At 32.9% G+C, this 26,566-nt stretch overlaps 4 protein-coding genes across 7 annotated transcripts; 3 read left to right on the top strand and 1 right to left on the bottom strand.

Annotated features, from left to right (window-relative positions):
* Positions 1–842: 842 nt before the first annotated feature.
* On the bottom strand, positions 843–11,046 carry LOC113849192 (1-phosphatidylinositol-3-phosphate 5-kinase FAB1B). Of its 2 annotated transcripts, none has more exons than XM_027478902.1 (11): positions 10,080–11,046; positions 8,932–9,666; positions 7,370–7,523; positions 6,917–7,261; positions 5,512–6,408; positions 5,092–5,423; positions 4,574–4,697; positions 4,332–4,502; positions 2,494–4,035; positions 1,721–1,987; positions 843–1,606 (listed from the first exon to the last, which is right to left on the bottom strand). In XM_027478902.1, exons 1-11 carry the CDS (start codon positions 10,697–10,699, stop codon positions 1,280–1,282), a joined length of 5,514 nt encoding a protein of 1,837 aa, XP_027334703.1. In that variant the 5' UTR covers positions 10,700–11,046; the 3' UTR covers positions 843–1,279. The 2 variants fall into 2 exon arrangements, with proteins under 2 accessions (XP_027334703.1, XP_027334704.1); XM_027478903.1 differs by having other exon boundaries at positions 8,932–9,748; positions 10,165–11,046.
* A 3,695-nt stretch (positions 11,047–14,741) lies between these two features.
* On the top strand, positions 14,742–15,687 carry LOC113849960 (protein LURP-one-related 11-like). Its single transcript, XM_027480243.1, has 3 exons — positions 14,742–14,978; positions 15,226–15,456; positions 15,553–15,687. Exons 1-3 carry the CDS (start codon positions 14,742–14,744, stop codon positions 15,685–15,687), a joined length of 603 nt encoding a protein of 200 aa, XP_027336044.1.
* Positions 15,688–18,434: 2,747 nt separating this feature from the next.
* On the top strand, positions 18,435–21,250 carry LOC113849958. Its single transcript, XM_027480239.1, has 3 exons — positions 18,435–19,171; positions 19,746–19,909; positions 20,036–21,250. Exons 1-3 carry the CDS (start codon positions 18,559–18,561, stop codon positions 21,122–21,124), a joined length of 1,866 nt encoding a protein of 621 aa, XP_027336040.1. The 5' UTR covers positions 18,435–18,558; the 3' UTR covers positions 21,125–21,250.
* A 298-nt stretch (positions 21,251–21,548) lies between these two features.
* LOC113849959 (translation initiation factor eIF-2B subunit alpha-like) lies at positions 21,549–24,166 on the top strand. Of its 3 annotated transcripts, none has more exons than XM_027480240.1 (5): positions 21,549–21,925; positions 22,013–22,165; positions 22,238–22,379; positions 23,142–23,383; positions 23,520–24,166. In XM_027480240.1, exons 1-5 carry the CDS (start codon positions 21,605–21,607, stop codon positions 23,724–23,726), a joined length of 1,065 nt encoding a protein of 354 aa, XP_027336041.1. In that variant the 5' UTR covers positions 21,549–21,604; the 3' UTR covers positions 23,727–24,166. The 3 variants fall into 3 exon arrangements, with proteins under 3 accessions (XP_027336041.1, XP_027336043.1, XP_027336042.1); XM_027480242.1 differs by having other exon boundaries at positions 23,274–23,383; positions 23,520–23,962; XM_027480241.1 differs by having other exon boundaries at positions 23,220–23,383; positions 23,520–23,962.
* The last annotated feature ends 2,400 nt before the right edge of the window (positions 24,167–26,566 follow it).

Here is a 26,566-nt window from a genome sequence, read left to right as displayed (position 1 = left end):
TATTCCTTTGATCCATTTATGAATCTATCTTATTAGCAAAGTGAACATCTCCTTGAATGCCCCTTTTTTTGGGAATTTCCTAAAAATAGTTTTATCTAATTTTATTCGTCAAGTCTATTTGTATTAGATTTGTTGAAGGCAGAATTAAAAAAAATGATCCGAGATGATTTACTAATGATATAAAAACTGACCATACATGGTGAGGCTCTCTGAAAATTTATAAATTTTTAAATATTTTTTAAAATTTAGTTAATTATTCATTTAATTAAATTTTTTAACTATTTACTTAATTTTTTTTAATAAATCATCAACATTTGATGACTCACTAAATATTTTAATTTTCCTAAAGTATAATAGTCAATTAGCAAGATGTGACTTTAACGTGATGTCACGGGTCGTTGTACTCGTTGTATGCATAGTAGCTTGAATTTGGTACCACATCACTTTCACAATTAACTCCAATGAAAGGATCAGTTTGTGAGGATGTTACTTGACTTGTTCTGCTAATCTGCTTCAGTCTTAATTAGTTCCTTTATCATCAAGCTTTAAATAAGAAATTGACTTATATAATTTTATCAAATTTATGTTTCACTTCCCTTTTTATATTAATCTTTATAATTTCACTTAATTTTTTCAGTAAATTATTAATGAGTTTAATCCCTACAATTTTTATCCACAAAATCATTGATACTTTTTTTATGAAAAATTGTTTTACATAATATTTACTTGTTCAAATATTAGCACTTAACATACCAAAATTTAAATGAGTTAGAGGAACCGATATCCAAAGCTAAAAATCACTTGGTAAAAAATCCAAATGCATAAAAAATTAAACCATAGATAAAACTATTAATTTATACTTAAAATCAATGTTATTCCTCTTGTCACTGCCTCAACAGACTAACAACATAATATGGTAGTTGCAATGAAATTTGAGATATTCAATAACACGTTTAACAAATTTAAGTGATATATATATGTGTATATATATATATATATATAACTTCAAGCTATAAATTGACTATAGGATTTTGTACAAAGATTTCATCCAGAGGCCATCAAATATTTTTACCCCAGACAAACATCCTTGGCTGCTAGCAGCCCCTCTGTTGGTATCTTCTAACAAATAATTGATAATGTCTAGAAGACCAAATTACAAATGAACCAAAAGAATTCCTATACCATTTAAGAGGGAAAAGCAAAAAATAATATAAAATTATGTGGTGGGAGTTAATTCCCCAAATTGCAGTGACCTTTACATAAACACAAAATCAAAGAATCATTCAGCGGGAGTCCTAGGTTGTGTGTTGTCTTCACCTAAATCAGACTGAGAATTACTAGGTTTCATAGATGGAGGAGACCACTGATCTGGAAGCATTAGAAAATAAGTGGTCATTGCTTTTCTGAACCTTTTCTTGTATTGCTTTGGTGATATCACTGTTGGAGATGTGTTTTTTGGTCCTCCAAGGATGCCTGAAGCTTTCACCCATGTTTCAAGATGTTTGTCCCAAGTATATTGCCTCATGAAATCAATGATTCCAATAACTAACTCATGCTTCTCTTCATCCACCCCAACTAGTAAAGAATAGTCCATTACATCAACTGACTGCAGAAGAGGAAAAACACATCCATGTGAGATGAACATAAGATGATATGCAATTTGCAAGCAAGAGACAATAAAAGGAGATTGTTAAAAGAGAAGGAATGTTTTGAGGCTTACTGCCAGAAAACCGGTATCGTTCCACACCGCTCGCTCTAGCAATCTCTTTGCTTTGTTTCCTACAAAAATAGGAGATGTTGGCATTGCTTCAATCAAGTTCTGGTCCAGCAGAACTTTGTTTTTCCCGCTACTGTCTGCATTATACCGAGATCTGGCAGACCCTTTAAGATCGTACAGTCGTGTCACAGTCCTCCGAAACAAAAGATTCTCCATAACCAAAACATCCATCCTTGATTCTTTCCCTCCTTTAAGATGCTTTGATGTAACCTTTCCAATAGAATGCCATCCAAAAATCAAGTGGTTAAGATGAAATGCAATCAAGTGAAGCAAAATACAGATTCATATATAAAAAAGTCCATTAAGAATACACTTAAAAGGCTGATTGGTCCTTCCATCTTATCTTTTAGTTGTCATATATTTAACACGTTAAATATTATCTCAATTTTCAGTAGTCTGTATATAGCACTTCTGTTGGTCCTTCTTTTTTAAATATAGATGTGGCAAATATGTTCACATGAGATGCTTTAACAAAATAAAAATGGTTGTTTTGGTATTGTGTTACCACATAATTGTCAGCAACACTTTCAAAAGATAAATGACCGATTAAACTTCTTTGATAGTTGAATTTGATTCCTAGTAAATTTTTCTCTCAACTAGACTCAGAAGGTCTTTATTTTCACTAATGAAGAATGGTAATTTAGCATATTCAACATTTGAGACTCTTAGAACAAAATTAAAAAGGAAAAAAAAGGTAAGGCTCAAAAGACAAGTACCTGGTATATGCCAAGAATCTTTGCCAGGCATGTTGGACTTCCTGTGCCTATGGATTCAGAAAGGTATTTGAAGTATTCAGAACCAAATTTAAAGAATGATTCAAGCTCTGTTTTGGTAACTTGTTTGATGATAAATCGATCATCCAAGGTTTTTGCAAAGAACACATTACTCTTCCCACCTTGAGCTCCCCATTTCTTACAGCGACTCAGAGACCTTATATAGTCAAGCTCGGAAGGACAACAGACCCTTCTTAAGGCTTCAAAACGCTTGGCATAGTAACAAGTAACTGAATATTTTACTTTGCCAAGAGGACCGTCTTCTCCAAAGGAAACTCTGGCATGCAAAGCCTTTGAATATAACATTGGGTCCAGCATTGATGAGGCACGAGACCCAGACATGGAAAGTATCATTTCCTCTATTGATCCAAAACTTTTCTGAGAATCAAAAGCTGTTTCGTCAACAGATAAGAATGAATGGAAGGTGCCTGAGTCAGAAAAATATGATGAACTCAACTCAATTCCTTCTTTTGGTCTTTCTCCTTCATCAGTCAATTGGAGATGATATTCTGGAGACATTAAGGCATAAGCTATAATACTTGAGGGTTCATCATCATATACTGGAATTACAGTGTCATTGACACCAATTGGCAGAAGTAACCTTGCCTCACCCTGGAGATCCTGGTTCCGGAAGGATGACATATAAACAGGATTGTAGTCAACTAGAGTATCAAGCTTCTGTGTACTAGCAAAAAGATTCTTGTTAAATTGGCGATAGAAGTTTAAGAAGGGCATTCCTAACCAACTTGAAGAGTCTTCCACGTTATCATGACCTTTAGAAGGATAATAGAAACTCTTCGCACCATTTTGATCATCTGCACGATCCCCTTGATAGAATGTTTCTTTATGTACAGTGGTCGTCAAAGCATCTGTCAAAAACATATCAGGATTGACAGAAGCGTTGTCCTTTTGAATTCCAAATCCTGAGTGGTTTTCACCAGTCCATTTAGCATCAAGTGTTTCAGACAAACTAGGTATGATAGGAAATGGTCCATCAGAGAGAGCTCTGCGGACGCCCACTTCAGGCTCTGAAAGGTCAGATGGATCACTAATGCTTTTGGCGTTTGAAAGAATATGATTGTCTTCTTTTTCATGATTTTTACTTTTGGCCATGTCAATTTCTTGATGCAATGCATCCTCTTGGGTAATTTTTGCATCAACTACTCCATCTCCTTCAAGGTTTGGGCTTTCATAAAGCTTTGGATCATCATTAACAGAATTTACACTATTGAATTCTCTCCCTGCCATAGGGACCATGCCCATCTGATTTTCATCGATTGGTTTCTCCAAGTCCTTATCCTCTGAAATTGGACTGCCTAAATCACTTTCATTGTTGGAATTGACTAAGTTAGATACATAAATAAGGCGGTGATCCCACATATATGATTGAAAAAGTAGCTGCCTCCATAATCGATTAATTTCCAAAATGTCAATCCCCGGTTGGCCATTTCTCTTTTCTTGGTTCAAAATTTTTTGAAGAGTTTCCTAAGTAAATAGAAGAGAGAATGATTTAACATTTAAAGCACAAACTTTTCAGGCTATTTATATGATGCTTCAATACCAGATTTATTCAGTAATTAACAAAACATCCAGCCCATTAAGACTACTAATAAAAAAGAAGCCTCCTAAAACAGTAAGTTTTCTAATATTCTAACACATGAATGATTTATATCTCCAACAGTTACTAGAAGCAAAAGTAATCACTAAAACGAGGCCACTACAGGACACAGAACTTGACTGAAAGAAGCTAAAAATTTAGTTATAATTACTGAATACCCCACCTCAAATTCTAGTTTCTCCTTTTGTAACATCCCCTCCAATTCAGCAACTTGGCGTCTTAATTCAGTTGTTTTAAGGCCATTATTGCTTTGGACTGCACTAGATCTATTCTCTCCAATATGGCTAAGACCATTGAGAACCTCAGAGAATAAAAGCTCTGCTCGGTTGACCACCTGTAACAACCAAAAATTAGGTGCACAATAACACAAACAAATTTTAAGATCCAAGGCTGCAAATTTTGAACCTCATCTGATTCTTGTTGTATCCAATCCTGATTCCCATAATCAAAAATCAGTTGGGGTGGGGGAAGGTAGACAGAGTGAACATCAATTGATGCATATCGAAAACAAGCAACCATTCTCCCAAATCTGCAAGAGAAACATACATGAGTACAATGAATTAATGAATCCCACAAAAAAACTGCTAAAGTATATTTGCTTTAAAAACATGTTCTTTTGAACAGCATAATAAGACAAGGAGGTTTATATGGTTTTCATAACAAGACCCCAAACCTATATGTCCTCCAAAAGGAACTTATAAGAATCTTCTCTTACATAATCGGGTTGACTAAAAATAAGAAAAATAATGCTCTTTTTTTCTTAAAATAATTCAATCACTTGTATCATAAATCAAGGAGTTCTTTATAAATAATGAGATCAAGACCACAAACATGACAGTTTTGTTATAAAAGGGAAACATTTATAAAAATTGTAACAGTGCTTGTTTGGTTCAAACACAAAAAATAGGGAAGACTATAACTACCCATAAAAGCGAAGACAATCTCTGTGTAAAGAATGGCCACAGCTTGCCACCCTGCTGGCTGCAGCATGGTTTGAGAAACTGAGCTCCAAAAATTTCCCGAATGATAAACCCCAAGCAGCATCAGACATTACTATTCTCTGTGTAGCAGGAGGAAAGCCATTGATTCTTGGACATCGCAGGCACCTGTGCCACATCCAAATCTTTCCATCCCTTTCACCGGGTAGGATAATTTCTGGTAGCTTCTTGACAGATATGGTGAGTGTTCCCTGTCGATGTGTATAGCAATGCACATGTGCTTCCGAGGGCATATCACAAGAATCACATCGATAACTCTGAAAAGTAACGACATTTATTTTTTGTTAAAACTACAGCCACAGTTCCAATAATCAAGAAATATTTATTACCAGAACAGACAATTACCTGGTCAAATAAATGGTCCCGCAGAAACCGCCCCAATGGTTTATCAAAGCTTCCATAGTATTTAATTCGAAAAAGATGGGACCTCTCACACACAGTTCCCTTCCATACGCATCGGGAGGACAAAGACACCAATATGCTTTGATGGTCAGAGGGTGATGGAGGAAATTCCTCTTTCATGGGAATTTGCTCTTCAATTGTGATTCCAAGCATCTCAGGTTGGTTTTGACCATCTTTTGGGGAGAAAGATTCTGACCCATGTAACTGGTTTGTAGGGACTTCACTGTGACCGTTTTGAGGAGTGTCAGCTGAAATGCATTGATATAATTTCTCCAAAGTTCCAGGGTCATTTACTGTAGGATCATCCCCGACACCCAGTGTGTTGTCCACTACAGAAGTTTCTTCTGCTAGAGGGTCTTTGGACTCCATTTCATTTCTGTCTCTACTAGTGCACGAAATAAGCTTATCATGGTGTGATTCTGGAATTGAATTTCCTGATGCAACAATGGAGGAGAGAAAGGCAGTTGAAAGATTGAGACTTGATTCAAATGGCATAGATTGAGAAGCACCATTAGACACATCAGGTTCTGTACTGAAGGCTGACGAGGCTAGATCAGAAATCATGACACTTTTGGTTCTCTGTACTTCGGTGTCAAGTTCATGCCCTTGAGGCTTTTCGTTGTCAGAAACACCGAAACCAGGAACTGTTGAAATGGACCTTTGAATGGATGATGGGTTATCTGGAAGGGCCAGACTGTTTAATGGAAGTTCTGGCAGGGAGACTCCTTCATCAGCAAGAAAAGATGTCTCCAGAGCCAAATGGTAAGCTGCAAAAACTCCATACTGAACCACATGCTTTACCTTCTTCAGTTCATCCTTGTCAGCACCTCTAAGTAAAATCTGTTGAATTAGAAAAACCAGATAAATGAACTCTTCATATAGTCTCCAAATAACAACTAAATTACAATAAAATAACATTTAAATGATCACTAAACATGTCAGATATTTTTTTAATAAAATATGTCAAGGACGAACTATTTCAAAAACTTCAGTCAATCCCTAATCAATATCTCTAATATGTCCTCACACCCAATAACCCTTTTGCCTTGAAGCATGGGAAAAAAAATAGGCTTACTACTATTGTTGAAATATAATTAATTGGAAGAGTGCAGATGGCAGACTCGACCATTTGGTCAGCGAGGCTTCATTACGATGTTAGGAGTGAGGAGTCAACTATCCTAAAATTTTAAGCTAGGGAGAAGGACAAGACGACAATCATCAATGTGGTTGCATGGTGCATACAGAGTTACAGATTATCTGTAAATTAAAAGTTAGAGTTGCCTTAAGGATTTTTTCTTATCATATTAAAATTACATAAAAATTCATAAATAAAATAACTAAGACTTACGGTGAAACCTAATGGTTTTGGGCAGCCATCAAAAAACATCAATGTCTTCATTGCTTTTTTCCCACCTTGACCAGCACTGTTAAGGTCTTCAACAAACTTTTCAACATGAAATGTTTCACAGTAACCCAACTTTTGTGATGAAAGATGATCAATTGAAGGCACTATTTGAGTGCCTGTGCAACGAGCTATGCGCTCCAGAAGTGGTCTCTTGACATTGAGAACAAGAGAAATGTCTTTAGCAAGAAGATATTCCTGTGCATATCGCGAAACTGATTTCTCTACTAACAAAATGTTTGGCTGGTGTGCAGCTATCTTTGCCACTGCCATCTTCAGATGGTCCATTTCCTAGATAAAGGATACAGAAACATAAGCATGAACTCGTGATACCAGTATGGGCACCAACAATCAAGCAAGTACCAAACTAAAACTTTAAAAATGGTACACAAGTACAACCTGCTGCAATAAGGTATCGACACTAGATAAGAGATTGGTAACACGTTGGTACTCTAGAGCCCCTCCAAGGATTAACAAGCGAGGTTTATCTACTTTTGACGTCATTCGCCGATGAGCCACATTTTTCTTGCAAACAACTCCTTTAACCACCACACTAAAAAGAATATGAATCCAAAAAGTCAGACGAAAGGTATGCATATAAAATGTTATCTTTGACCCGTTATAGAGTTTAATAATATGTTACAAGGTATAATAGGAGATATGACCTAGTGATCAACATAAAATCAAGAGAATAAAAATTAAGTTCACTTTAAGCCTACAAGTATGATGCAGGTTTTGTGAACATTAATAAAATAAGCTATTAGGGTAGAAGTTATTATTTCTATTTTCCTAATTCTATCGGTGGAAAATCTTTTTATGGATAGGGTTGAGCCATGGCTCACCCAAACTTTTATATATATATATATATATATATATATATAAGAAATAACTGAGTGAGGATATTTATTTAATATGAGAAAGAAAATAATATTAATTGAATTTTATTTGAATAGTCAACATAAAAAAATAAATATACATTAAATTTTAAGTATTCATGTGGCTAATAATTAACTCTTAATTTTGATAATTTATGTATGATTATATGATTAAGATTATTATTTTTGTACTCTTAAAATAAGAATACATCTCATTCTATATGTTTCATATAAATACATATCTATATAATTTTTAAAATTTTCCTATCTTCTTCTAATATGTTGAGAGACTAAGAACTTTGCCAAAAATATCAAGATTGAGATTAACAAATAAATAATTTTATTTTTCTATATAATTATTTAATTAATTGATTGATAGTAAATAAATAAATAATTTATATTTAATTTTAATAGTATATTAATATAATATTATAAATCTTTTTAAGTTATTTAATACAAATCAGCTAATCATACAACTAGGTTGTCAAACAACTTTAATCCATAACCTACTTATACAGTTATATAAGTGATTGTTACAATTTCACAATTTTCAACTAACTTCACAGGTAGAAGCTATAGCTTTCAGCTCGTTTTACCAAAGGAAGCCTTAGTACTTTTTAGATTTCATATGCCAGTTTTTATCTGATCTCATATTCCCTGCATAATTGAAGGCCATTCTCTCATCATGTTACATGCATGTCTAATCCCAGACTATAAAAATAATGCAATTGGATGTTTTTCTTCTAATACTCAAACAACATTCCTGACTCTTTGGAACTATTGGTTTTTCAGTTATTTGCTTTAGTTTATTTTTATAATCTATTTTCTCTCTTTTGAAACCAGACATAAAATATCCAAAACTACAACACCATTTCTCCAGAGTATTTTTGGTCAGTAAATTTATGACAGTTACTTTTTTATATAGAGACCCACATCGTGCATATATGCACATAAGAGAGAGGTTTATGAGGTCTTAAAATCCATTCCTAAATGCCATGCAGATTGATAAATTGTATCAAGTGATTTACAAGAACATAAACCAATGGTAGATAGTGCATAGATGTTTTGTGTGTGTATAGTACTTACCTTTCAAAGCGGTTCCCACATGCTATGCATTTAACTTTCACATAACCAGCAGGGTCCATCCCTCCACTTTTGCTCATATCTGGTTTCAATAGAGTAGCAGCATCCCATGACAGGGATGTGACAATCTCCAACCAACTATTTTTGTCATTTTCTTCAACAGTAAGGTTTTCAACCTGTAACAGCTGAGCTACCAATGCCCTAAAATGCCCATCAACTACATTCTTCATTACATTTTTCTGCTCCTCACTTGATCTATCTCTGTGTCGATACTCCCCACTTCCAAAACTGCTTGAACTGCGCAGGTATCCCCACTCTCCACTGGCATTCACATCATTGTCATCATCATCATCATACAAAATAGCTTCACGTTCATCTTCTTCATCTTCTGGTTCAGGAGGGAGCCAGAGAAGTCCATTATTTTCAAAATCAACGGGTTCAGTGTCAACATCCTCTGAAACATATAATGAGGAAGGTGCTTCATTTTCATCACAGATATCAGGGTCGTCTTCATTTTTTGCAATAACTGGGGTTCCTTCTAAACCCTGTGTGTCAAAACTGTAGTTTGAAGAGAGATTTGCATTAATGTTTTCTCCATCAGGATGCACTTTCTGCGAGCCATCAATGTTGCTTATCCCATCAACCTCAGCTTGTCCATAGTAGCTATTCACTTGAGGATAATGCCTCATATCAGAATCTGACTGATATACACCATACTCATCCTCATCATCATCACTCCTGAAGCAAGATATAGCAACAGCATTCATGGACTTGACACAGTTGAAATGCAAAAATTGTTGGTTGATAGAGAATGCAAGCCCTAGTTAAATAAGTTACAAGTCAAGCAGTTGATAACATCCACATTTTCAGATTCAGAGATTCCTGATGACTCTTGATACCACTTGAACAAAAATGTTTATGTTATGACTTATCAGATTCCTCAGCTTAATTCCAATCAAAATAAGTTATAATGTATGGTTATAACACTCCTTTTGAATTTGGCATGACTCATAAGAACAATGAAGAAAATGATTGTTAAAAACAGTATAAACACAAAACTAGATGAAGAATGTCTTAGAAAAGAAATAGCAATATGAGCAATCAAACATTAGTTCTCTCTATCAATGAAACTAAGAAAAATAGTGCAATACCTGTTTATTGAGAATTCATATTGCTTTGGTAATGGATCACCTAGATCTGCTACAAGATCATTCCTCCCTCCTAGTGCTGATAAACCTTCCCTATCAATGTCTTTTCCCTTCACAGGTGATTGATGCAAGTTCAGAACGGAACCCTGTTGCACTTGTTTGTAAGACCCAACTGAATAAGGCATGGAGCAAAGAGTAATGTTACTACTGATTGCAGTGGCACTAGTTTTACTGCTAGCCAAGCTCGAAGTTGATTCCGAAGTACTATGATCCAGATTGGAAATCTGAACACTGTTATCCAAAGCAACTACACCCTGCTCCCATTGCTTGTAACAATAATTGCACACACGAATCTTTTCCAACTCATCCCAAGAATTCCTTTGGCTGCTAAATGGGGCAGGAACTGAATTTGTTGTACACTTGGCACAGAAAATTCGTCCACAAAGACGACAGTGGTGTTTACGATTAAATAAGGTGAACTGGGAATCACACTCGTAGCATACTCTACAACTCTGGTCGGGCATCCAAAAATCCCTTGACACATTTGCTGGCTCAGATCGCCAGGGAATCCATGATTTGATAATGCCGACAAGATCAGAAAAAGTCTTGTCCACGACATCCATTGACAAACAATCTAGTTTGCCTGCTCATTATGACTTTTCCATTTGCCACTCCTAACAGACCATGTTCAGAATAGGGAACTAATCCAAAACAAAGTACTAGAACCCCAACAGAAATATAATCTATCTCAAAGATCCTAAGCTACTACACTCGTAAGTTACAACTCAGGCGCAAGCCCTCAGAATCTGAAATTCAACTCTTCTACATCCACAAACAATCCCCAACCTTGTCGAGGCGGTTTGTGGTTCTCCATCCACCCTAGGAAACAACTTCATGAACAAATCCACACTTAGAAAAAAAGATCAATTGCCAACTTTATTGAACCTATTAAATCTTGAATTTAAAATTCATACAGGGAACCTACTTGTCCTAACTTTCAACCAATTCAACTCCCATTAATCACCCTATACTACTTAACAAAGATTACAGTATAACTTCAAGTATATTTCAAACAAGCCAAGTGAAATTAAATGAACAGCCAAAAAAAATTCACCAAATTCAAAGGAGACAAAAAGAAGCTCATACCAGGATGAAAACCTTCTGCACCATCACATACAAGAAAAGAGCATGCTTCATGCCAACTCAAGAGGTTAACCCCACTTCTCCCCATTGCAAAACAGACCCATTGCCCAGAGGGGCAGGAACGGAAACTTCAACCCCAAAAAACCATATTTCTTCAACCAATCAAACAAAGCAACCCTTGTGATCAAACAGGAAATTCAAGCATAGAGCTCCATCAAATGCTGATCAAAATCCCCCATTTGAAACAACACAAGATCACAATCAGATCCTCCTTAGGTAAACTTTAAAAAACGTTGCAAACCAGATTTGCCCCCACGTAGTTAACACACCCTGTTACACCGAAACTTCATACGTGCAAGGAAGAGAGAGAGAGCGACGAAGAAGAGAGATATCAAGGGAAACCAACACGGACCCAGAAACGATCCGTTGCAGAATGAATCATCTACGACTTCAAATTTGGATCTTGTTTATCCATTAAACATCATCGTCATCCACAAAATTATATCTGAAATTCAGGGGAAGAATAATATTACAATACAATAATGATAATAATGATAAAATAATAATTGTAACAACTGTCTGGAATTCTATCCGTTTACACGAATTTGAGAAAGGAAGGATCCTTAGAAAAATCGGATTTGTTTATGGCAATTGAGTGATGACTTTTCCATTTCGCTTTTTGTTCCATTTTTTTTCTTTAGAAACCAGTCATCGTTTTAGTTACCCTTTTATTTTTTTCCCTGTGACCCCAGAAAGAGACCTCATCTGTGCATGACAAAATCAAAACTATCAACTTAATAAATTTCCCTTGAAAATGTTCGTCCACTTTTTATTTCTCAAGAGAAAATAGAGACATTGTGAATGTAATAGTATAAAATTAGTTATGATTGGCCGTTACTTAAAAATATTTAAATTAAAATTTTATATTCATGTGTCTCTGTGTTTTATAAAGTCAAGGTAACAGGCCACCGCATGACTCGTCAAAGTTCACGAAACGAAGGTAATGAAAGTCAAAGCAGAAAATAATTAAGAAGGCACATGCAATTACACGAATGTCCTTTTTGTTTTATATAAAAATCCATATATCTTTTTAGTGCAACTTCATTTGAAAGGAAAAGGAAAGAAAAAATAGGAGGGATAAGAATGATAATACATCTTACACTTTTGTATATTGCATTTAAAAGAAAAGAAAATTAATTACAAGAGATTTGGACAGACATAAAAATTAAAAAATAATAAATTTTATTAAAATATAATTTAAGTTGAGTACACTAACAGTCTAAATTTTATTACACTTTCAACTAATCATGAATTATTACATCAATAAAAAATTGTTAATTTTTATAAAATGAATATTTATGGTATATGTTAATTAGGTGACAGTGTACGAACTTTTACATTAAAATGTATTAAAATTAAACTCTAAAATATTATTAATATATTAAATTTTATAATATTATATAATATTTTATAAAAATTATTTTGTATAAATTTTTATTGTGTATCTTTTTACATATATTAAAAACATCGTTATTATTGAGGAAAGGAAATGGTTGAGGAGAAGCACAATGCACATCGCATTCGCCAACTTTATCCACAAAACGAAAGCGCGTGTTTTCGTGGTTGAATCCAAAAGGCTTTGGACATAAATGATTCATAATACAGCCTATAATTTAAGCAACAAGCAACCTATTACTTTATACATTTATTTCACATTAATCATGATTTAATAATGCTTTCAGCTTTGATGTTTAAGTTAATGTATCAAAATCTAAATTATAAGTTACAACGATTGAAAATATAAGGTTGATTTTTACTCCTAGAGCTATATATGGATTCAATTATTATATTTATATTTTTAATAAATTTTAAGTAATTATAAAAATGTTTCGTTAATATTTCATCTTTTACTTTCTCCGTAGATTTAGCAAGAAAAGTAGGTAGAACAAAGAAGTTGGAAACACATAACATGCAGGATTAGTTAATGTCATAAAATGCAGCAAATGGATAGGAGAGTGATTGTCTCCAGCTGTTTGTTTAGTTTTCGTTATATCTGACAAATTTTGGTTTAACATTAACTAATATATATTTTTATAACAATTGCATATAATTTTGTGTTGGAATTTATCATTATTTTTAACTTTATTAAATAAAAAACACTGAATACTTTATGGGTTTATAAGATTTTCAACTGATAAAAAAAATATTTAACATTTTGTAATATCAATTTTTTTTAATATTAAAAGCATATGTGACAAATATTTTATTTTAAAAGTGGAGGGTAGGCTAGGTCTTGGTAAAATATTAAAAAAAATTTATCCAGATCATCGTTTAAGAAAAACACACACTTGAGCTCATGCTTATGCGACAAATACCAAAATTTTAATGTTCATTCAGAATGAGTACCTAGATATATAGACTAGGTTGAAAGCCATTGCCCTTGTTTTAGTTCAATGACATATTCTCTTGCCATTGTTTGTCCTTTTCATAGAAAATAACTAGTAAACTAATTGAGATGTTAGTTTTAAATTAAATTAATTATGAAATTTCAAAAAAAAAAAATTGTTCAAGTTCATCTCATTTTAATATAAAATGTTTTATTTTTTAAAAGGCCCCTCAATAAATTAAAAATATGAATATTTTATTAATTATTTTTTTATCTAGATTCTTATTTAATGCAAGACTTTAATGGAAAAAACAACAGCATTAGTTAAAAGTACAATTTTAAAAATATTTAAAGATATTTTAATATTAAAAAAATTAAAGGGGTGCACAATGAAAGTTTTGTATTCTGCAACTAGTAATATAAATATATTGTTGGATGAAATATTAGCCAACCCAATTGATATGCATTTCATCATAAGCCAAGTGGGAAAGACTTGAGTTTTTCTTTTTGTAACAACTAGTAACATGCATTATTAAATTAAATTAAAATTTTAAATAAAAATAAAATATATATTTTATAACTATTTTAAAATTTAATAGGTAATTAAAAAATATTTTAATTACTGATAAAAAAAATAATTATTTAAAGTATTAAAAGCTACATGATATAACGAAGAAGAAAACTAATATTTATCTAATATGATTCTTAAAATTACTTTCATTTAAAATTCATAAAATTATATATAAAGATAGATTGAAAGTTTGAGATGACATGAAGCAAAGAGTGACTACTGTATTGATAAGGTTTAATGGAATTAATATTAAACAGCTTACGGTTGCAGTTGTGGAGTTTTGCTTTAATTCTAAAGAAGTCAATAAATCAAATTATAGAAGGACAGAAGGGTGGTAGACATGATATTGTATTTTATATCATGTGTGTTTAGTTTAATTATTCTATGTTTTGCCTGCATCTCAAACCACTAATTGCCATATGTATAAAGATAATAATTAATGTAGAGGTCTTCTTCTTTTAAACGACTAATCTGATTAAATACTTTCATGTGGCTATGATTGTCCCATATTATTAGTATATAAAAGCTCTTTTACTTGTTATATGTGTCATACACAATTTCAACCATGGGAAAAGTTCATCCCCACCAAGCACTGCATTCCTCTCCTACTTGCAATTTCACTTCCAAGCAAGAGACTTTTACCCTGTGGATGAAATCTCTGGTACTCAACGGAAAAGGATGTACTGTCTTTGATTCCAATGGCCAAATTGCATTTCGAGTTGATAACTACAACTGCTCCTACAGAGATCAAGTTCATCTAATGGATCAAAAGGGCGATATCTTGTTTACCATACTGAAAAAGGTAAACAACTTTCGTATCCTTGAATGTGTGTTTTGGATATTTTCACGTAAAATAGCTCAATCTTCATTCATAATATATTATATTTATAGGATAAATTTTTCTTTTATGTCTTTCAATTATAAGTTTTTATATAATTAAAAATTATTCATTTTTATAATTACAATTTAGTTTACTGTCATAATTCTATACAAGTTAAAAAAATTGTCACAAGTTAAACTGATTTTTAATGTTGTGTATGTGCATGTAGCAACATAAGTTGTCCAAGTTTTGGGAGGGTCACAGATACCCCGCCAAAAGGGATGACAACAAAGGACCATGTTTTCGAGTTACTAAAAGTTATAGGATCACTAGAGGTGGTTCAACTTATGAAGTTGAACTTGGATTGGACAAAAACGAACCATATACTCATAAAATAGAAAGCAGCACATGCAAGTCAACTTGCAAAATATCTGATGAGCTTGGAGGGTTGGTTGCAGAAGTAAGATTTCTTAACATCTTGTTAGCAAAGTTTGGTAAAGATCATACATATGTGTGTTTGTATTTTACACATATTTTGTGTTTTTTTTATGAGCAGCTAAGGAGAAAGAAGTCACGTTGTGGAGTTGACTTAGGAGACGATGTTTTTACAATGGTAGTGGAGCCAAATATAGATATTTCTCTAACTATGGGGCTTGTTGTAGCATACAACCTTATCAACTGTAAAATGTGAGTGTTTTGGAAGCAGCATAGTGCACTGTAGTAATTAATTGCATCTTGGGTAAGTGTTCTAGCTTTATGGAATCTGTTGCTAAATTCAGTTTCAAGATTAAGCTTTGGAGATGTCTGTGGTGAGTTCTGTCTAACAATCACGTCCAATCTTGAAATTCCAAGTGCAATTCCATACTATGTTATGCTTCCTCTTATTATTATTGAAGTTTTCCCTTATTCTATAATTCAGTTCAGAAGGCAAGAGTACTCTCTGATATATACACCCAATTTGAATAAATAAAATAATGTTGTAAGGGAAAACAAATAATATAAAAAATAAATAATTTTTTTATAAGTTAAAAATAATTTATGTATTTAAATTTTAGAAAAGTTAGATGAATTTTTTTTTAAAAAAAAGCATAAACTGATTTCAACTTATTTACTTCATTTTTAGCTTCTATAAATATTTAATAAAAAGTTTATCTAAATTAGAGTATATTACACTGCAAGTAAACCAAGCTGCCATGCCAGATGCCACAGAAGTAAATTTTGGTCCCATGGTTGCAACTTGCAAGAGTTAATTACTAATTAATACAATACACTGTATTAATTAAAGAGAACAACAACCACTTATGTGGTATAAACAATTGATAAGTATTATTGTAAATGATTCCAGAAAATGCTACTTTGCTAATAATTTTAGCAAGGATGATGCCACACGGTTAAGACTGCATTGTCCAAATATAACCACGTATTTTACTGAAATAAAAGAAAGGAAAAAAAGCAGTGAACTTTGAATGGATCCATCAGCGACATCACCCAACAACTCAGAAGCATTCAGTTAAAAAAAGTATTTTTATTTGAAAAAAATATTATTTCTTAATTTTATTATATATTTTTAAAGATTTTTTAAAAAATAATAAATTTGTATTATTCCACTATTATTTATACAGTTTTTTGAAATTAGGAGATAAAATAAAATGAGTAAATCATTCTGTAACAAACAGAGAGATGTGTGCATAAAATTAAAAGAGAAAAAAAGTAAGGCAAATTACATCATTTTAATGTATTATAATCATAATCAAGGACAAATTAGGGAGTAAATATATGTGCTTCCCTTCCTTTCCAGTAAATTATAGAAAATGGAATAATGTTAATAATATATTCTTTGTGATATATTTTTTATTAAAATTTACTAAAAAATTATAAAAATTACATATATCTTATTATTTTTATTTTTAAATTTGCATTTTTTAATTTTTAATAAATTTTAGTTAATAATAATAATAATAATAATAATAATAATAATAATAATAATAAAGTGTGTAGTATTATCTTTAATGAAGAATACATTATTTTACGTTAAAATGAAAAACTCAGTCCTGCGCGGTGATGATACTATTTTACTGCAGTTTTATCACTGACCAAGCCGTTCGATCTAGATTTTGATTCTGCTTATAAAAAAATTATTAAAAGAGTTAAAGTTTGTTTTAATAATTTATATTTAAAAAAATTAAGTATTAATTAAATTATACTCTTGTGTAAGGAATATAAATGAATCTTTTGTTCTAAAAGAGTGTTTAAAAGAATTCGTGATATTTTAAAGAATGTTTGATAAAAAAAATTATAATTTTTTTTTTTGATAACCTATAAATTAGTTTGCGAGTTTTATAATTTTTTAATTTATTTTAATAATTATTTTGTGATACAATTTATCAAAATGATTTTTTATTTTAATAAATTCTACAATCAATTTTATATTATAATTTTTTATATAATAAAAAATTCTAAAATAAATATTTAATTAAATTATTTACTTAAAAACACTGTCCATTGAATGCATTTTAGGTAAAATTTGTATAAAGTGATATCATTGGACCAAGCTCTATCTGGTTCAATCTAGTAATTCAGATATATAAATACACACTTGACCTAAAGATACATACATACACGTATATTATTAAAAAAGATTATATATTCTTTTAAAATTTGATCTCTTTTTTAAAAAAATAAGCTTTTCATAAAATATTTCTATTATTAAATGATTGTTTGTCTTTTTTTCTTATTTAATTTATTTAAATATTATAAAGTTTCTTATCCCTCTAAATATTAATTTTTTTAAAAAATTACAAAATATATGTAAGAATTTGTTGTAAAAATAAAGTATGAGAGGACATTAATGATAGTAACAAATTTTATGAGGAGAGGAGAGGGACACGTGTAATATTTGGATTGGATGTGATATGATTTGAATCTTAATCTTTAATATTTACATTTTATGATCCTCTAACTTATCATAAAATGTTCAAAATGGTTGGATTCAACCTCAATATTCCAATACATAGATATCCTATAAATGTAAACAACTGAAACAAGAAAAATACAAAAATAAAAAAAGAGAGAGTAAACTCTTCAATTCAAACTCTATTTTTATTTATCTTAGACACTCTATTTAGATTAAAGTTTCACTTTAAACTATTTTTATACTTATTCAAAAAAATTTGAAATAACACGTAACTTTACATTTTATTTTATTTTTTTGCTTCCAACGTAAAACTATAAGAATAAAGCAATACTTTTGTAATTAATTAAAAAAAAAAAACACAATATGTCCTAGTCATTTGGATTAAAATATATTTTACTTTTACCTTTAATTATAAAAATGTCATTCTGATAATACTTATTTTAAACAAGATTAATTAAACAACACTGGTATTTATGAAAAGTGTCTTACTTTACTCCACTGCAATACCTTACATCGTTTCGACGTGATTTCACAAGCTCGTCGTCACTGTGTTCGCAGGAAGATCTGTCTCTTCTTCCTCCTCCTCCTCCTGAAAACCCCAATTTGCAGTGTTATGTATAAATCTTTACACTCTGAAAACCCTATCCAATGGTGGGACCCAAAAGGCAATTCCTCCCACTGATCTTCATCTCCCTCGCCGCTTTCATCTTCTACACTCTCCACCATTCTACTTTCCCTCCTTCAATCCCCGAATTCAACCCCAATTTCACTCTCTCTACCCCAATTCGAACCCGAAACCCCCTTTTCCCCAACTTCACTTTCGTCATCAAAGTCCTCGCCTTTAACCGCCTCGATTCTCTCTCCCGGTGCCTCCGTTCCCTCGCCGCCGCCGATTACCTCGGCGACCGCGTTCACCTTCATATTCACATTGACCATTTTTCCCTCGACAACGCCTCCTCCGTGGATCACAAGCTTCGTGAATCGCATCGGATTTTGGAGTACGTTGATGGGTTCGATTGGAAATTCGGCGAAAAAGTGGTGCATTACAGAACCAGCAACGTGGGTTTGCAGGCACAGTGGTTGGAGGCGTGGTGGCCAAGTTCCGATGACGAGGTTGCGTTCATTGTGGAGGATGATTTGGAGGTTTCGTCGCTTTACTATGAGTTCGTTAAGACATTGATTTTGAATTTCTATTACAATGGTTCCAATTATAGCCCATCCATCTATGGAGTCTCGTTGCAACGAGCAAGGTTTGTTCCAGGTACCATTTTCTCTTTAGTTATTTATTTTTGTTTGAAATTTTGGCGCTTTATTGTTGGTAGCTGGTGAAGTTTTGATGTTAGACGAATCTGGTTACTTCGTGGTGTTGTTACATGTTCGTTGCCTGTGTTATTTGTAAGAGAGATAGAACAGAAATGGCTTTCAAAGAAGCTTCTATTAGGGAGCATTCTATTGGATGTGTAATGAGTGCTTAGCTAATTGCTAGTTTTTTCTTTTTGGTAGGATAAGAACTTGGGATTATGAAAAGATGATGTTTTAGTGGAATGGGGAACATGGGGTTGTCTGTGTTATAGCTTGTTGCTGTGTTTTCAGGATTTTGGTTCAATCCATTATATAGATACGCTAGGCTGTGTGAACGAGCAACAAAATGCTGCCAAGTTGAACCTTCTTTTTGTGGTGTTGTGATTTGAAAATGGATATGACAAAATAGAGAATTGGGGAAGCTTTTTGTTAAACAAGTTTATGTGACTTTCCTGTATTATTATGTGATTGTAATCTGCTTCTTCATTACTTCCGTACAGTTTATTGATGATATAATTGGTTTCTGACTTCAGGTAAACATGGAAACAAATTACAGTTGGATGATCAGACACGACTTTTCTTGTATCAGTTGGTTGGCACATGGGGTCAAGTTCTCTTTCCAAAGCCATGGAAAGAGTTTAGGTTGTGGTACGACAAAAACAAAGCAAAAGGGAATAAACCATTTCTTGAGGGGATGGTAATAAAATGCTTTAAAAGAAGAAAACCTCTCTTGTTCTTTAATATCATCCAATTATCATTTAACTGACTTTTATCCTTTAGCAGTTCAGTTCATCCCTAATTTCAGTTCTGAAATTTTGTCCAGGTGACTACAGGATGGTATAAGAAGATGGGAGAGAGAATTTGGACACCTTGGTTTATTAAGTTTATTCAATCCCGTGGTTATTTTAATATCTATTCAAATTTTTTGCATGAGAGAGCATTAAGTGTCTCTCACAGAGATGCGGGAGTGAACTACGGGAAAACTGCTGGACCTGATTCTAAATTACTAGAGGAAAGATCTCTGGACTTCAACCTTTTGGAAATGCAACCTTTGAGTAGTTTAAAATGGTTCGATTTTTGTTTCAGAGAAGTACATCCTGAAAAGGTTGTTGGGAACCTAGAAGAACTAGGATCTTTTCTTCGTTCTCTTTGGAAACAAGATAGTGTCTTCTTCGTAAATCTCTTCGGGGTGTCAAATGCTATAGCAAGAAACATACTGTGCTACTTTGAGAGGCTAAATATCAGGAATTACTTACTCATGGGCCCTCCATCTGACTTCTTATTTGATCTGGCAAGGAGGGGACATCCTGTAATTGATGTAGACCAATTTATAAGTAGCGTTGGATTGTATAAATTGACTTCGCAAGGTTCAAGTATTGAGACCATCAAGGGTATTTTGACAAAGACACAAGTAATTAAAATTTGTATCGAGAATAAGTATAACACTTGGGTTATGGATGGGAGCATGCTTCTCACTTCAGACCTCTTGTCTGAGGCCAGAGATCCCAATGATGACTTCTTTGTTGCAAACAACTTGGAACTCTTTTATGTTAAAAGCTCATCTTCTAGTGAGAAAATCTGGGTTGATGACTTTGTGTCCAAGGTTGTAGCCAAGGCAGAATCTTTGGCAGGAAAAGATTCACCAACCCTTGGTAGTAGCTTAAGCTTTGTGAATATTGTAACAAAATTGTTGGAACAGAATGGTGCGAGGATTAGAAGAGTTGATGAGACTTCTTTTGGCACGAAAATTGGCTCTGGTAATGTTAGTGGATCTTCTCTTGGAAATAAAAAGTTGGTGTATTGGTCAACTGAGGTGGAGCTGGATTCAATTCAGAAATGGCTTGAAGAGTTGAATTTGTGGAGCATAGACAGTGATTTATCCTGCACCGCAGTGGTCTGCCACAAGTCGTAGCATTTTATGGAAGCTAGTAGTTCTACAATTTTTTTTCCTTTTTTGAAATGCCAATTTATCTTAAACATTCTTTTGACCCGTTTTGTATCATCATTTGTATCAAAAAATCAAGTTGTCAATGCAAGGCTTAAAGACGGGTAATTAAATTTTAACTTGAATTTTGTTCTCGTGATTGGATTACTCGTATTTTCCAGCACTGATTTTGCATTTTACCGTTGTCATGTGTTTATGATGGAGCATTAATTTGACTCCTCTTACATAAAATAAATATGTGAAATGATAAATGAAGATTTTATTTACCTTTAATTTGAAGTGAGATATTTTAATTTAAATTAATGCTGTATGTATTTCAATTTTCTTATTTTTTTTTTTTTAATTTTAAAAGAGTTAAATGTAAACAAATATTATCATAACTATGGTACAAACTGGCGAGAGGAAAATGCGGTGAGGAGAGAAAGGAGGAAAACGACGACGCATTGAATGGAGAATCGGAAGACATCGGCATACTATGAGAACAGATTGGCGCACTTTGGAGTAGTGAGCAGAGAGTGGCTCGCGCAAGCGGAGTCTGCCACCCATCCACATCCACATCATCATGACCCTCATCATGATGACCATGACATACATAACGACAACAAACCCTTCTCCGTCATCGATGAGTTCAATAGATGGCGCAAACACCCCGATTTGGCCGAGGCCGTCGCCGCCATTCGCGCCCTCGCCGCCGTCATCCACTCCAGCAAGGCCACCACCATGATGCAACTCGAAATCCAACTCAAAAACGCCTCCGATTCTCTCAAAGTCTCTCTCTCTTCTCTTAATCTCATTTTTAATCAAAATTAACCTATTATTTTGAATTTTAATTAACACCACTACATCTACATGCAGAATTGGGATACAACCTCGATTTCGTTGACGGCAGGGTGCGATTTGTTCATGCGATATGTGACGAGGACTTCCGCTTTGGAATACGAAGATTTCAATTCAGCGAAGTCGCGCTTAATTGAACGCGCCGAGAAGTTTGGGGAAATCTCGTACAAGGTGACAATCACTTGATTCAGTACACTCACTCTCATTGTTGGTTCCTCAATTGATTTATTTTTTTTGTTGCAGGCTCGTAAAATTATTGCAATGCTGAGTCAGGATTTTATCTTTGATGGTTGTACGATTTTGGTTCATGGTTTCTCCAGAGTTGTCTTTGAAGTTCTCAAACTCGCTGCACAAAATAACAAACTTTTTCGAGTCTTCTGCACAGGTTTTCCTATTTCTCTCTCTTTCGATTCGTGTTTCAACTTTCGCATGTGTCATTTTATGGTCAGGTTCAGATTTACTTCATTTAAATTGAAATTGAATCAATAAGAGCCTGCTTCATTTAAGAAAACGTTTATTGTTTTCACAATGTGTTATTCAATGACATTACTTTTTATTTTTGTTTCGTGTTTCCAAAGGTTTATATTAGTTTAAATAATAAGAATCTTGTTTTTGCCATAAGTACATGTCTTTATTTAAAATCAGAAAACAAGATAAAAAAATTTGTAATTATCAATGAAAATGGAAAATGTTATCTCAAATCTGGTAGACCTTAATAAAATACTAAGAAGTCGATCGAGTGAAGCAAGAGAAAGTCTCACATCTGACAGGTCGCAAGTTCTGAACCCCCTCTCGTCTCTTCGGAGTGATGTAAATGTAAGTCTTCTGTAAGTGTTCTTCGAGTCTGGGAGCTTTCCCTGCCTTGGAATGGAGCATTATCCTCTCCTAAAATTTATGTGCCAAAAAACAGACCTTAATAGACCTATTTTCTCAATGTAATATTATAACATTCTCATGAAGATTTTTTGCAGGAGAGTGGGAATTCTGTTTATTGTTTCTGTTGGCCTGTTAATTTGATGGTGGGCTTTGAAGATTTACCTCACTTAAATTTCTTGATCACATATCATTTAAAATCTCGAGTGAAGCTATGTCTGTTATTTTCATTGTTAGCAGTTTGTGGTTCAAACTTCATAGCTTTAATTTGCAGAGGGGAGACCTGACAGAACAGGGTTAAGGTTGTCCAATGAGCTGGCCAAGCTTGATGTTCCTGTGAAACTTGTAATAGACTCTGCAGTGGCATATACTATGGATGAGGTTGACATGGTATTTGTGGGAGCAGATGGTGTTGTTGAAAGTGGTGGTATAATCAACATGATGGGGACATACCAAATTGCTTTGGTTGCTAAGAGTATGAATAAACCAGTTTATGTGGCAGCTGAAAGCTACAAGGTACATTTCCAGCTTTCAGAAATTAATCTAGTGCTTCAGTTGCTGCTTTAGAATGCATGCATCTTTTTGTACAAGTGTTATATTAGTTAGGAATGGAACTTCTGCGATTACATGTCTTGTGTGTGCTACTCTGCAGTTTGCGCGTCTTTACCCTCTGGACCAAAAGGATTTGGCCCCTGCATTGCGCCCAGTTGATTTCGGTGTACCTATTCCATCCAAGGTTGAGGTTGAATGTTCTGCCCGGGATTATACTCCTCCTCAATATCTGACTCTGCTTTTCACAGATTTAGGTGTTCTTACTCCATCTGTTGTCAGTGATGAGCTCATCCAGCTGTACTTGTAGTCATCCATGTATAATGTTCTTCTGATTCTTCTAGAATTTGGTCTCAGTTCAAGATTATGTGCTTGTGAAATAATTTTGTAGCATGTACGTGCATTAGCAAGATCAGTATAATTATAACTGGGGATAGTTTTTGTAGTATTTAAGGTTTCGAAGAAATGCAATGGCTGCAAGTGCAACCTATATAACTGTATTCCCTTTGGTTCTCATTATGACCAGGCAGACATCTAAATCTAATACCCATGTAGCTGTTCGTATTGTGTCTGAGGCTGAAGATTGTTAATTGTTGGCTTATGTCTTCTCATCAGGTGCTTGATGTCTTCTCATTTTCCGAAGATTTGTTAACTGATTTGACATCTGAAAATCGGTTCTTGTATTAGTTGTGAAGTAACTTCTCTTCGGCTAATTTAAATCTTAAATCAGATATATAACTTTCCGTTTATAACAATTGATTTAAATCTTTGTTAACCTGTTAATTTGATAGTGGGCTGTGAAGTTTTCTATCACTAATTTCTTGACCATCTCATTTTGAACTTTCGATTGATGCCAGTGTCTGTTATTTTCATTTGTTAGAAATTTGTGGTTAGAACTTTATAGCTTTGAAATATTTTGATTTCGTTTTCAGAATTAATTATGCTTTCCTCCATTAATCAATGCTTAAACTACAGTATTTTCTTTAATTACACTCCTCTCTATTGAAAGATTAATATGCACTATAATTATACTGCCTTTTTTTTTTTTTTTTTTAACAGTCATTTTTTCTTTTTCGTTGCATTTCGTCAAAGCCGAAACGTGGTTTAGTACTACATCGGTAATGGGGGAATAACATGATTTTCTGTCCAACCTGATTGGCATTGTTGATTGGAATAATAAAACACTAAGATTTGTGGGGAAAAAAAAGTATATAATCACGTTTAAATTTGACTGTTCTACAAATCGACACCAAAGCTTTAAAATTTTCTTATTTAGCTCCAAAAGTATGACTATTCCGCCAATAAATTATTTTGTCATATTGCCATTAATTTACTAACCGGTTTTTAATGTGATAGAAGATTAACTTTCCATTTAGATAATACCTGCATGATTAGTGAAACTATTTCTTTAATTTTTTTGTTTAAATATTTTAATCCTTCAAAAACAAAACTTGAAAATAGTTTTTATAAAACAAACTTCAATTTCAATTTCATGGAATTCTATCCCAACCGATTGAGTTAAAGAGCCGTCACCAAATGACTGGATACCAATGTCAAATTATGCCCCTACATGCAACCGTTTCATCATGCTACCCCTCCTTGTAAAAACTTGAAAGCATAAATTTTTCATCACATTTGAGTTTGGATAACAGGTTTTTCGAGGTTTAGAATATCTCATTTCTTCTTATGTTACTAGAAAACAAGATAAAATCATATTTATAATAAGACTACATGTTGTTTATGTAAGATTTACAGATTTATAGTCAAGTTTTATTTATTTAAATGAGTTATCCTGACTTAATAACAAGTGAGTTGTACTTAATGACAATATTAATTTGGTGATGACTTTTTGAGTCAATCAGTTGGCTTAGAATTCCATAAATTGAAATTGAAAATTGAGAGTCTTAGATTAGAAGTGAGTTTGTATTGAGAATATCATATTAAATTTTATCATAAACTTAGAAATAAACATTTCCAAATATAAATCACTTAACTTCAGACCTATTCTTTCATCAAAATTTATTTTAGAAAATAACATGGATTTGACATACACTTAGCTAAGGCACTTAAGAAGCAATTTAATAATGCATAAACCAAAACTCCATAATTAATCATCCATTTGACATTTAGTATGGTCAGAATAACATAAGAAAAGGGAATCAAGCATAGATTTATTCAAGCCATGTTTGTCCTTATCAGTTTGCGAGAATCTATTCATCAATGGGTATAAAGGAACTACATGATGTTCCAAGCTTTTTTTAAGGATGATGGGGTTCGCTTTCAAAATGCGAACAATGTCAGAGGTAGAAGCACCTTTAGAGAGAAAAATTCCAAACTTTAGCAAATTCTTTGAAAACTGAACCCGGCTTTTCTTGGGGGAGGGGGGAGGCATTGAGCCAATACTGTGATCCCGTAATAGAGTGTGATTCTGATTCTGAAGTGCCAGTGCAGTATTCCAATTTCAGAGAAAATGGTAATGGCAATTGCAATTTTGATTCAATGGATGGTGCAACTATTTTATACGTATGCTGCTAAATCACCACTATTTATTTTCATTATCTATCAAGGCTCTGTAATAGTAGGATGAACTTTCAATTCTTTTATATAGAGGGTAGCCTTTAAGATATTCGTTGTCAAGTTTTTATAAATATTGTCATATTTATCCACGTACTCAAAAGGAAAAAGAAAAGAAAATACATTTAATTTTTCATAGTTTTGTCATTAAGTTATTAAATTAAAGAATGACATATGAGTTAACTTCTATTTACAAAATCTTAATTTTACAACTTGCAATAAAGATATAAAGAATTCGATACAAAATGTTGTTCCTAAAGAATAATAAAGTTGCTTTTCTTTCTTTTATTTATTTTGCCTGGTACTTTTTTTGGTTTGCTTTTATGTTATAAGAGATAAAAAATCACAATGGAGAACAAATTGACTAAGAAAAAATATATATAATTAGAAATGTTTCTTCCACAAATAACTGTCGGTGTACCCACATTCAACTATTAACGATGCCATTAACAAGGAAGTTTAGCTATAAAATTTTAGAAATATAACTTCACTTTGTAACTCATTTAACAAATAAATAATAGTAGAATTTTATTAAAATATATTTATTATACTTTTACATTTTAATACAATGAATGT

This window comes from Abrus precatorius, unplaced genomic scaffold (genome assembly GCF_003935025.1).
Source record: "Abrus precatorius isolate BTA unplaced genomic scaffold, Abrus_2018 Scaffold9, whole genome shotgun sequence".
NCBI classification, from domain to species: domain Eukaryota; kingdom Viridiplantae; phylum Streptophyta; class Magnoliopsida; order Fabales; family Fabaceae; genus Abrus; species Abrus precatorius.
This window is presented reverse-complemented; position numbering and strand designations above follow the sequence as displayed.